General features: G+C 36.5%; 1 protein-coding gene across 8 annotated transcripts in view; it reads right to left on the bottom strand.

Moving 5' to 3' along the window:
• Positions 1-12,297, bottom strand: part of Mecom (MDS1 and EVI1 complex locus) — a 560,554-nt gene that overhangs the window by 16,344 nt on the left and 531,913 nt on the right. For 5 of the 8 annotated variants that reach the window (XM_052731452.1, XM_052731458.1, XM_052731453.1 and 2 more), the window contains 3 exons: positions 10,716-10,803; positions 6,320-6,346; positions 629-795 (listed from right to left, as the gene is read on the bottom strand). In XM_052731452.1, coding sequence (XP_052587412.1) covers positions 629-795; positions 6,320-6,346; positions 10,716-10,803 — 282 coding nt within the window. The remainder of the gene's footprint in view (positions 1-628; positions 796-6,319; positions 6,347-10,715; positions 10,804-12,297) is intronic. The other 3 variants (XM_052731454.1, XM_052731455.1, XM_052731459.1) reach the window with 1 other exon arrangement.

Here is a 12,297-nt window from a genome sequence, read left to right as displayed (position 1 = left end):
TCTTTATACCCACAAAACTGGAGCAGACAAGAGGACAAAAAAATGAAAAGAATTTGTAATTCTGGGTTGATGGATAGCTATTTCAACTGGAAAGAAAGGAACAGTATGTCCAAAGAGTAGAGAAATTGATGTGCTTGAAACAGATAGCAGAAATATTTGAAAATAATTGAGAAATCATCAAGTATAATTTATTAGGAAACACAATAGACACATCAAAGGAGCTTGCTCTTTCCTTGATGAGTACTAAGACATTTATAACCAGTGTCCCCACTTAGAGACCTTATTTGTCCTTTAGAATAGCTTTATTCAGAATTAGGGCCATGACAATTAACAAATATATGATTGAAGGTAGCAGTGGTCTATATTTCAATGAAAATAATTAACTGTAAAATAAAATGCATAACTATCCAAGTGAGACAAGCAGGTGGTATCGGGTCCGTGTTAAAATTCATTTTTAATGATAATTCTTTAAACCACTATTTTTATATATCACTAAACAAGAGCACTTTAAAGTACCTGGAATCGATCATGGCTGCTATTATCAAGAATAATTTGTAAAACAAACAACAGGCTGTTTTGAAACAAAGGGGCAATTTGGGGTGAGTCAGTTGTGATCAGCTCCACATACCTGCAGGTGTAGCGCTCTTTTCCTTTCCGCAGCAGGTTCTCAGGCAGGGTGTTGGGAGGCGCTCTAAAGCTGAACATAGAGGGCACAGACTGAAGGAGCTCACTGGCCTCAGGCTTCAGGGCGCTGAAGCTCTCTAGCTTTTCCGCCATATTCTCAATAGCTGACATCTGAAAGGCACAAACGCAATGAGGGATTTGATATCTTTGCTTCTACAACAATCTCTTGCTAACCAAGAACATAATCTCCAGGAAGACTTCAAATCTTCTACATGCAATAGGTTCTGAAGGAGACTGTAGGGCTTCAGTGCTAAACAATGAGAAACTGATGGATATCAGAAACAAAGCTAGCTGGACTGCTTCCACAGGACCCTGGTTAGGCCACATCATAGTGATATGATTGAGCTGTGGAACCGCAAAGAGATAATAAAACCAAATAGATTTTATCTAATTGACAGCACTGTACTAAGGATATCAAAGAGCAACTGAAAATTTTAGGGAACAGTGCTACCCACCATGCCAGAGTAATTAAGAATAAAAGAGCCGTAGTGTCACATAAGAATGGACAGCAAGAAAGAACAACAAGTCTTCAAAGGGCACAGTTTAAGCAAAAGTTATGTAATCCAGAGAGAAATGGTTCAATGTGTAAGAATTGCCTAAGATAATGTTAGATTAATATCAGGATAATCCAAAATTTTAAGTGGGATCATATACAAGGAATTTTGATGGAAAGTTCATTTGTTCCAAGAAGATTTAGCTTAAAAGAGTTTATGATATCTTAGGATAATTTCACACAGAATAGATATTATCGTACAAGGGATAGGGTCCCTCCCATTCTTCCAGACACACTCCCTTACCTGCCTCAAACAATCTCACAGATTTTGCTTATCATCCACCCACTGGCATACCTTCAGTACTCACTTTTAGAGAATGGTGTTTTCTTTTCTACTTAGTTTGATTTTTATTGTTTATGGTTACATAGATTCTCCTTTTCCTTCAACTTTCCCAAAATGTTGTTTCCTGGGTGCTCATGTTTTACTTGGAAACTCTAACTACAATAATTTAAACAGACAGCTAACTCTTGGGTCATCTTGTTAAATTAATTCATTTGGTTCTCAGAGTGCTATATGGTCATGGAAACAGCAATTAAAAGTACTTCAATAGCTGGGCGGTAGTGGCACACGCCTTTAATCCCAGCACTTGGGAGGCAGAGCCAGGCAGATCTCTGTGAGTTCAAGGTCAGCCTGGTCTGCAGAGTGAGATCCAGGACAAACACCAAAGCTACACAGAGAAACCCTGTCTCAGAAAAAACAAAAAAAGTACTTCATATGCATCCCACATATGTCTCAATGAGGTGCAGTGGTAGACACAGGATCTAGAGAGCAACTGCAGATTCAAGCATCTGACTAATCAAAAGGCTATTTTTTTTTTCTGATGAGACATTGAGACAGAGACAGATATATATTTTCCAAGTTCAAGTTAAAAGGCAAAGCTAACACATCTAGCTCAAAAGGAAAAGTAACAATGTGTGCACTTTCTGGATGCATAGCTAGACAAAATACCGTGAATGTCATAACCTAAAGTCAAATCTCAAACATTATTTTCTTTTCACAAATGATATATTGTATGTTTGATTCTTCAAATGACTATTCATGTTCTAGTTAGCTCTCTCTCTCTTTCTTCTTTATCCTGGAACCCGCCCTTTCATTTCATGCCTGGACTCCTTACGCTAGCTACAAATTGCAACGTACAGGGTACCACTGCCAATTTGCCAAATGTCCTTCATCAAACACAGCACATAAAAAAAAAAAAACTCAGAAGAAAGTCAAGATACATTTACTTGTCAGGCGACAAATGTGAACGCACTGGGAGGCAGTAAGGGCTCTAAGCTCAAGGGTTTGATTCATAATCACTCAGCTGCTAAAACATTCTCCACAGATGCAAGTGGACAGCACATTTGTCACTGTGAAGGGTTCTGACACATACTGATCACAGGGCACAGATATGGAATGATGACGCTGCTCAGAGAGGCTGGAGGAAAGTCTGCCCCTGACGAACACAGTCATTACCCTGTTCCAGCCAGTGTTAGCATGTTGACTTTATTTATTAAAAATCAATTCAGGAATAGTTTATGATACTATTTTATCTGTATTTATTCCTTCTAATTGTTCCTTGCAGAAAACCATTTTGATAATCTATCTACCATAGAATAAATTACTGACTGAAAAATAACATCTGGTTTACAATCTGATTAGTGATAACAAGCAAGGTAAGGGTCGCAATGTTCTCATGCATTTAGAGGGTAGAGAAGTAGGTGAATGGCTGATGGCTATAAATATTTTATTTATGTACAATTAATATTTGGGTAATGTCTCATTATCAAGTAACTTTAAATAATCTGAGTGTTCGTCTTGCTCACCCTCCAATTCCTGCAGCAATACATCTTGAAGAAACACATTTCCTCTTTTATAGAAAGCAGCCTACTCATGACTGTTAGTAGTCTGAGCTTTTATGTCTAGCACACAAAAACTACAAGTCCTTTGAGTTATTCGGGAGCAATTGGCTATTGAGAAACGTGTCTTGCTTTAGGAGCTGCTATTCGCTAGATCCCTTTAAAGGAAGGTCAGTGTGCTTACTCCAACTCCAATGGTTTCAATGTGGGAAAGGCATCAAGAAATGAGAAAACATACTGTGAACTCAATAGCCATCTGACAACAAAACAGTGAGAAAAGAATAGCCAATACCCGTGTGGCTTCTCTTAAAAGCTGCACACAGCTTTGACTTCTGCTGTCGAATAAAAAGAGGATAAAATTGGGACAGAGAAAGTCTATGGAAGTTGAGCATTAAACACACATGTAAACATATGTATAGACATGCACACACATGCTCACACATTCATACATATATCTATTCTCTCTCTCTGTCTCTCTGTCTGTCTTCCTGTCTCTCTCTCTGTCTCTCTGTCTGTCTTCCTGTCTCTGTCTCTGTCTCTCTCTGTGTCTCTCTGTCTCTGTCTCTCTCTCTCTCTCTCTCTCTCTCTCTCTCTCTCTCTCTCTCTCTCTCTCTCTCCTTGGCTGGATATCCCTGAGGAGACATAAACGCTTTCACTGCATCCTTTCTTTCCTCTCCCTAGGATTTGTTCTTACACCACTCTTCATTTTTAATTAGAATGACTAAGGGTCCCTGTTTGAACAGACAGAAGCAATTTAAACACCATCCAGTTCATAGTTTAGCAATTCTGTGAACAATGCTGATCCAGCCCATACCTTAGATTGATATTGGGTTATTTAATATATGGGCCAAAGTCTCAGATTTCTCCTTCTATCTGGTCTGACTTAAGTGATGTCCCTCCAGAAGAAACATATCTTATATAGAGATAAAACATTTTGATATTCATTTTAAAACCTGACTAGTATTTTTAAAAGTTGAGAAGAAATAGGATTAATGTACTAATGTACTAATATGGCTAGATATAATTTGTATTATTTAATTAGAAAAAATCCAATAAAATTGTAAAGCAATAAATAAAAATATAGGGAAACTACAGGAAAGAAAATACCCACTGTATATTTTAGCAATATAATGCCACATGACCCATTAATATCTTAGACTAATCTAAGATCTTCAAATGACAGATTTTTTTCCAATGGAGCAGTAATTTTTATTTGCACATATATAATAGCTGTTGATAGTATCTAGAGCCAGATGTCTGGAAAAGGAAGTTATTTCTCTCCCTTTCAGTCCCCAAGAGACTATTAACTTTATACTGATGTAGACTATTCAGATGCAATTCCCTAGCCCCTCCCCCAAAATGTAGCTATACCCCCAGTCAAATAGTTAATATTTAAAAAAAAAACACTTCTTCAGGCAAGATATCACCAACATGGATCTAAGCTCTTAGCTTAATGTTTATTATTGGAGTGCCAATCATTGAGGACCTGAAAAAGTTTCTCATCAAGACTATTAAAATGACAACCTGACTATGTGAAATGCTCTGACCATCCGAGCACACCATAAATCATGAGGACGAATGATTCCCAATTAGATTACACATGACTTTATCATAACATAACTAACTATTCATAAACAACAGGATGGGAAAGTTTGCAGAGTCAGTAGATTTCTATATTTGTTCGCCTGATAATCTTGAGAAACCTCAAAACCATGGTTATTTGAGGGAGAAGTAAATACTCATATTTTATGTTTATCTCACTTCATGGAGCAAGTTCAACAACCATGATTACAAAATCACTGAGTTTATTTACCATCAAGAATTATAAGCTGGTGTCTTCAGTATCTATCACAAGTACCTATTTCATAACTGCAGTGTAAGTCACAGCCTTGAAGACCGACTGGATGGAAAGCAGCATTTCCAGATACTACTCTGGTAAAAAGGGGGCCTCGCTTGGACTTTGAATCAGCTTTGCCCGTGAGTGCAATGATCAGTCATAAGTATAGGGATCAACATCATAAGCGTCAAGCAGTTAACAATGCGGCAATGTCAAAGTCACATTGTACCTTAGGAAAGATAAGGAAACTGAGACATGAAGCTCAAAACAGACCTCTACTGGAGAAAACAGAGGAGGAATCCTGAAAATGCAGGACAGAATGTTCTAAGAATATTCTTAAGAAATTCACCAGTTGTATAACTTAGCATAATTAGAGTAGTGGCTTGCACATTCTCTCATTGACTTTCTTTTCCTCTATCACACTTTCCCCTCACTGTCAATAAACATCTGTATGCTTGTTAAATACATGTACTTAATTATTAAATGTGCAATAACAGTGAGAAAATTTCCCAATTCATGATGTACTCTACAACAGAGAAAATGGAGGAACTCCTGGTAAAGAATAATTAATATCAGATAAAGGAAATAAATAAGTGCTACCATATTCTATTTAATTAAGTTTACTTGGAAACAAGTGTGACTTTAGGACACCTTAACTTTCCCAAGATTGTCGGTGTCCCTATGAAACAGGTCACTTTGATTGGTAATGTAAACACATGAAGACTTAAAGGAAAAGTTGAGATATATGTTATTCTTATCCATCAAGTTCTATTTGGAGATATAATATAAAATGAGGATTCTTCCCTCCATGTCTATCTTTCTGTATAAAAAATAAATAAACATATCCCTAGCATCATGAGCTAAAATTAGATTTACTTATACATTGTAACAAAAGTTACAGAAATGAGACCTAATTCTGAAAAGTCCTTTCAGTCCTTAGGTACAAAAGCTTAAAGCTTTCTGTCTGTCTCCAAAATGTAGGGGACATTTCTGTCTTGACACAGAGGAAAGTGAATCCCAGTGTCAGCCCTGAATATCAGCTCAAGTTTTACCTTACATAGGGCATTATCAAAAAAAATCTGTAATATGTTGTCGCCAAATAATAATAGTTTCTACTTAATGATTCATTTCAAAGATTCCCATATAAAGTCTATAGAAGAACACTCTTATCAAAGTATAATTATGTGGAATTAGTGTGTTTTAGCAAATAAAATCATTCCATGAGTAATTTTTAGCTTATTAAATGCCCTGTTATATTGAGAGTATTCTGCTGTTGGATGAACAGGGAACTTGTGTGCTCCAGGCTTATCACTCCAAAGCTCCAGATTCTCATCTGCTCAGCATTCAGATTAATCTCTTTCTTTTCAATGCTACATTACTTTAGTCAAAAAATGTAAGGAACTTACCCACGTTCTCTGGTCAGGTAGTGGGAACTGGTAGCAAAATTGAAACAGAAACAGAAAATTACTTCTGTGTTGGATCTTTACTATAATCTATCCTTTGAGAAATGAGCATTTATACTAATCTGGTATTGTTTACTTATCATGTAATTCTATCTGAGTAAAAGTTCTAGAAATGAAAATTAAATCTATGTATAACACTGTTGAGTTTCCTCTATTTCCTAAAATTAATAATAGAAATCAAGCTTGATTAGAAACCAGAATGAACATCACTCTAAGAAAGCCACCTACTGTGTGCCACAGAATCCATAATAAGGCAGAATATTCTCCTTTTCTTCTTATTCATTGCAAGACTATGGCCCCAAGTTCTGCTTTCATTTCTAAGCATCGGGAAATTCCCTGTCATAATCCAGTCTACTGTGTCTCTATCATGCCATGAATACAGAAAATATATCATTACTAAAATTGGAATAATTGCATAACAAAAATAATGTTGTTCGGAATTCTGTGCTTGACAGATTGGCACTTGGACCACAAAAATATGGAAGAAGAAACAACAATGTTACTTGTGACATTTATGGCCACAGCCTTTGGGGAAAGCCTCAGTGGCTTAGATGCGCTTCCATGAACCTGAAGTTTTTACCCTTGAAAAGATCACTTAGTTAGGAGATTCATTACATGCTTCCATAAGTGTGGTGACAAGTAAGAAATGTGACAATAGGAAAGACTTGTTGGAAGCAAAATAGAATACGAATGCAAAGGGCATGTGGGTTTTCTACAGCAGTGAGTAAACGATAACTTTAAATATGTTTAACTTATTCTTAGCTCCTCAAAGTGCAGTAAAAGCACACTCACGTAATGTAAGTAAGTGAACAAGAGAGAAAACTTAAGTAATGGGGTCTTTGATATAGATAAAAAAAGGTCAAATCTGTGAAAATAAAATGTGACAAAACCAAGGATAATACTAAAAGTGCAGGAAAATCCAACTATGGATAATAGTCACTTTCACAGGAGTTTAATTGCCCGATGATTTTTATTTTAGTTCAAATGAGCTATAATGTGAAGACGAAAACCCTAACAAGGAATTAAAAAGTGGACAGTCCGTGACATCACTCCGTGATGCATTCTCTCCATCTTATCTCGGTGTGGTCATTCTTTCTTCTTCAAAATTATAGTTCCAAAGAAAGCACCATGGATAGTTTTCAACTATGCATCCAGGGTAACTTCTACAGTGCTCAGTGCTCCCATTAGTCAAGTAACTTATTCACCAGATGAAAATAAATGAAGGCTGCAGAGTCTTCTAATAGCCTCATCCCACAAATTGCTTCTTCAAGCAATGAATGAGGAGACATAGACTCCAAGGATTTATCTCTTAATTTGGACATATGTGAACATATATCTTCTAAATGCTTTGACATAATTTAAGACATTGTAATTCTCTAAGAAGTAAGATAGCCTAACAATCTTTAGGGAAAATTAAATAATTATCTATTGGTTTGTTCACTTATTATTGTCAACAGTTTGTGTTATGGGGAGTGATTGTGTTTTTCAAAAAATGCAAAACTAGGCTTCTCCATGGCACGTTACTATCCAAACTTGGTATATGTATGTGTTCATAGTTTTCTAAAGCAACTAAGAATGTAGTATCTTCTTTGTTGTGTGATAGCTCAAGAAACAGACAGCGGGTGTCAGCAACTCCTATGCATGTTTCAAAATATTTTAGCTGTGAAGTAAAAAAACAAAGTTCTTACCCAAGTATTTTTTTAGCTGTAAAATCATGGAAAACCCTAATAGCAGAGGCCAGTCCTTTGTGTTGGCTCATGACATCTACACAGTAAGGTCATGCCAAAGGCACAATAATCATCTTTCTAAATAGCCCTAGGTACATGGGGCAGCCATGCTTAGAAAACCATGGCTTAGAAAGTAAGATCAGGGCATAAGAAGAGGGTATTTTACTACAATGACTTTATGCTCGCCATGTGCATTCATTCATAAGGGTCTCCATTCAGTCCTTTCAGAAACCATGCACTGGGTCAAGTATATCCGCTCTGTAAATCTGCAATTAGTTGCCCTGTAAGGCCAAGGGGTCTCCTATTATACATAAAGAGGTGAACAATCTTCCTCAAACCAAAGGACTTTCGCTAATTACAAGTAGTAATAACACCTTGTGCCTCAATTATTCCTAATCCCAAATCCTTGGTTTTCAATTAGTTGAGGCTAGAATAGAATTGATAGAGTACCAAAACAAAATCAAACACCCCAGGACATGAGTAGTTTTCTTTAAGAAAACTGACTTCTCCAAAGACCATAAACTTGGAGGAAGAGCTGAGCTCCTCTTGCATGTACCCCAGAAAATTCCCTACTAAGTATTGCTTACTAAAACTGCTTGATTCCCCACCTAGGTTTAGCAACTTGTGAATTAAGTACCCTGAATATCTACCTCCTCTCCTCCTCCAAAGTCCCCTGTAGCATCCCTGCCCATCATATACAATATTTGCATTACACAGCAACCTATTTCAGAAGGTGGAAAGAAATACACTTCCTCTGTGGTCCCACAAGCATGCCTGAGTGAGTCTGCAGAAGGAGGCATCACTGCTCTGAGCTCTGGGCATATCCCTTGTCTGTTTTATTCTTTGTTGCCTTTGAGAATATTAAAATATAACACATTCCTTCATATTATCTTATTAAGTATATGAGAATTCCATATTTGTAGCACAGTCCTGTACATATGCAATTATTGGTAAATGAATGTACCCACTTTATCAAGTGACACATTAACCTAGGCTAGCCACAGTTTTTAGATGACAGGGGAATCTTGAAATCAACTTCCAGAGAGTTTTTATAGAGAAGAAAACTAACAGCCAGAGAGACCAAATTGCTCAAGGACACTAAACCCCAGTCCCATTTTCCCTCATTCTATCATGACCTACAGCACTCAGCTTTGAAGTACTTAATTACTAGGGTTTTTATATTATCAAAATATGCAAGCAATTTGGTCACTATTATTGAATGTATACAATAATAATATAGACTCATATAGGCTTTATTTATAACTAGGAAAGAAAATATCAAAAGAGTTGTATTTTTAACATAATATCTGAAATACGGGGCATATTGTATCTAGGCTTATTAGCCCATGAACCCTTGCAAGTGTTATTTAGGTCAGTATAAATATCAAATATTTACTGATAAACATTTACTGCCTCAGCACTTGGGTCTTTTCCATGCAAGGGTTATGTAAACAGTATCAGTCCTTAGCCTTCCTATATAAAAATCCATGATGGAATGTTTCTGAAACTTTTGATAACAAAACATATATTTTCTCAATTTTAATTAGAGTAAGAATTTGGAGCAAAAAATAGATTTTTATAGCTAAAACAGATGTTTGTATCTTTGCTGTCATACTCTTGTTTGGGTATTAAAGAAGACAATTGAAACAGTAAGGACACAAGACAGCAGGCAAGATTCCTATCCCAAGACAAATTAATGTATTTACATATAAATTGAAGAGCTTTTCATTAGTTTAATTATAGGACTATTATTTATGGTTTGGACACACTACAACAGAACAAATTTATTTACTAAATTGTCAGGAATTTTCATAAAAATCTTTGATATCTTTAAAGATCAGAGCTTTTATCATTTAAACACAAAACAAAACAAAATGAAATGTGAGTTAAACATCAGATTCCAGACATCATGGTTGCACCTGCAATACAATTCTGTAGCTGTGGGTTGATATGTAAACCAGTTTTCAAAAACATAATTAAATGGGTGGCAATGCAGAGATGGAGCAGGGAGATAGAACTGTTCAGTATGCCCCTTTGCAAAGAGAAACTGTATGTATTTTGATAAATGGGCCTGGCTCCATTCAGTAAATAGCTCTGTGTATTGTGTTGAATTCTTGTGCAATTACAGACCTTCACTGGAATGCCCAGTGGTGTCTAGATAAATTCCTTCACCCTCTATGGTAACAACTTGTCAGGTAGACTCATTTCCTGTTTTTATCTAAGCACTAAAAGGACAAGAGTGACCTTCATGAAGCTGGGACAAGTTGCAGTGTGATCTGTATCTTTGTATCAGGAAACTTTAAACACAAAAGATAACTTCAATATTTATTTCCTTAACTGAGTTCTACTCACTCCAACATGCACTTTAGCTCAATAAATAGTTAAGGCACATAATAATTTAACACCCAAACTATGTTATTTTTACACATATACTGATGCCTTTTTCTTTTAAAAGCTTCGGTTTTAGTCCTGCTAGAATTTCCTGTGTTCTTCCACAGCAGCGTCATAGGAAATCCTAGTGTTCTTAAAGTTTCTTTCATTCCATTGCACCTGCTTTTCGGGGATCAACAAGTTAGTTTACAAGCTTGAAATCTCAAATCCAAAATACTTACTTGTGGATGAAATAAGAACCCCGGGGAAGGTCTCAAGTATTTTTCTTTCAAAGCTTCAAGTGGGTCGGTGAGCTTTCTTTTCTCTACTCTGAAAGGTTAAAGTTAGATTTGGGAGGTGAGTCAGTCACAGCACAGGCACTGTCTTTCAACACAGCAAAGCCAGTGGAAGTTTTCTCTGGGACACACAAGAAGACCTCTGCTGGGGAAGGACACACCAGCCACTTCTGGATGCACAGTGGGAGAAAGTCCCCTTTACAACAGAAAACCCCACTCAGTGACTCGGGTGGTAGAGGAGTTTGAGACCTGCAGAGTTGCTGAGCTACAGGCATCTGTACAACTTTAGGATTCTTCCATTTCAGATGTGGCAAGAATGTTTGAAGAATTTGAAATGGTTGGGAAGAAGTAGGCAAATTTAATTTAAGCCATTTTCTACCAAAAATTACATCCCCAAATATCCCCTCTAGTTCTCCTGAAACTGCCTGTTGGAAATAAGGGGACTTCTAAGTTAGCTAGCCACTGTAGCAGATATTAAGATATGCTCAGTTATATACATTTATATGTATCATACGTGTGAGATAGGTATATAAATAAACAAATATTCTCTCTCTCTCTCTCTCTCTCTCTCTCTCTCTCTCTCTCTCTCTCTCTCTCTCTTTCTCTCTCTCTCAGGTAGGTAGGAAGTAGGTTTGGAGAAAAGGAGAAACCTTAAACATGCTCCACATCCTATTTGCAGTTAGGTACATAAGGAAGTGAAATAAGATGGATTAATTTTTACTGGCTATTGTTAATTATCTTTTAAAAACTTAATTTATATTATGTTTTACATGTATTATTTTACTTATTGAAGTAGGCTAAAAGGTCCACTTCCAGGTGAAACATCTGAAAAACTGAAGGGGTCTGCAAAATTGAGCTCCAACCCAGACTGGCACTAATTGGAGTTCAGAGCTTTTCCTAAGAACTTTCCCTTTCATAAAATGAAAGGTCTGGGGTCTTGAAATTGAAGACAGCAAACATGGGCTGAGAAAAGTCACAGGTAATGATGATGACGCAATAGATACTTTCTCAGTGTTGAAACTTGAAATTGGTAGCACAAGGACATTTTAGACTGCCTTTTTTTTCCCCAGATATGGTCTTGTTACACAGCCTCATGCCAGCCTCAAACCTGTGATCCTCCTGCCTCAGCCTCCTGAATACATGTATCCTTTGTATTGTGTTATTCTCTTTCTCTTGTTGAGATGGGGACAGCCTTTCATATACTAGCAAACTCTTCAAATACTTTGTAGATAATATGGGTCAAAGGCACTGACTGATGAGGACTTTCAGTTCTAGCACTTACTAAATCAGCGGACATACATCAGTATTACTGAATGAAAGAACAACACTAAATCTCTTCATTCAGAAATATCGGGTACAATATGAAAATAATCCTATCTTAAATAAGTTCAATAAAAAATCCATATGTTCCATGAAGTCTTGAGAATATTCAACTTTTAATTAGGAAGTAAATTGAAAATTCTCATAATATGTAAAAGGTGTAATAAATATAATGGCTAAAGAAAATTAATACTCAAAAACCAAATCA

The sequence above is a fragment of the Peromyscus californicus genome, unplaced genomic scaffold (genome assembly GCF_007827085.1).
Source record: "Peromyscus californicus insignis strain IS unplaced genomic scaffold, ASM782708v3 Scaffold_9__1_contigs__length_137607984, whole genome shotgun sequence".
NCBI classification, from domain to species: Eukaryota; Metazoa; Chordata; class Mammalia; order Rodentia; family Cricetidae; genus Peromyscus; species Peromyscus californicus.
The sequence above is the reverse complement of the archived record's forward strand: the minus strand, read 5'-3'. Positions and strand labels throughout refer to the sequence as shown.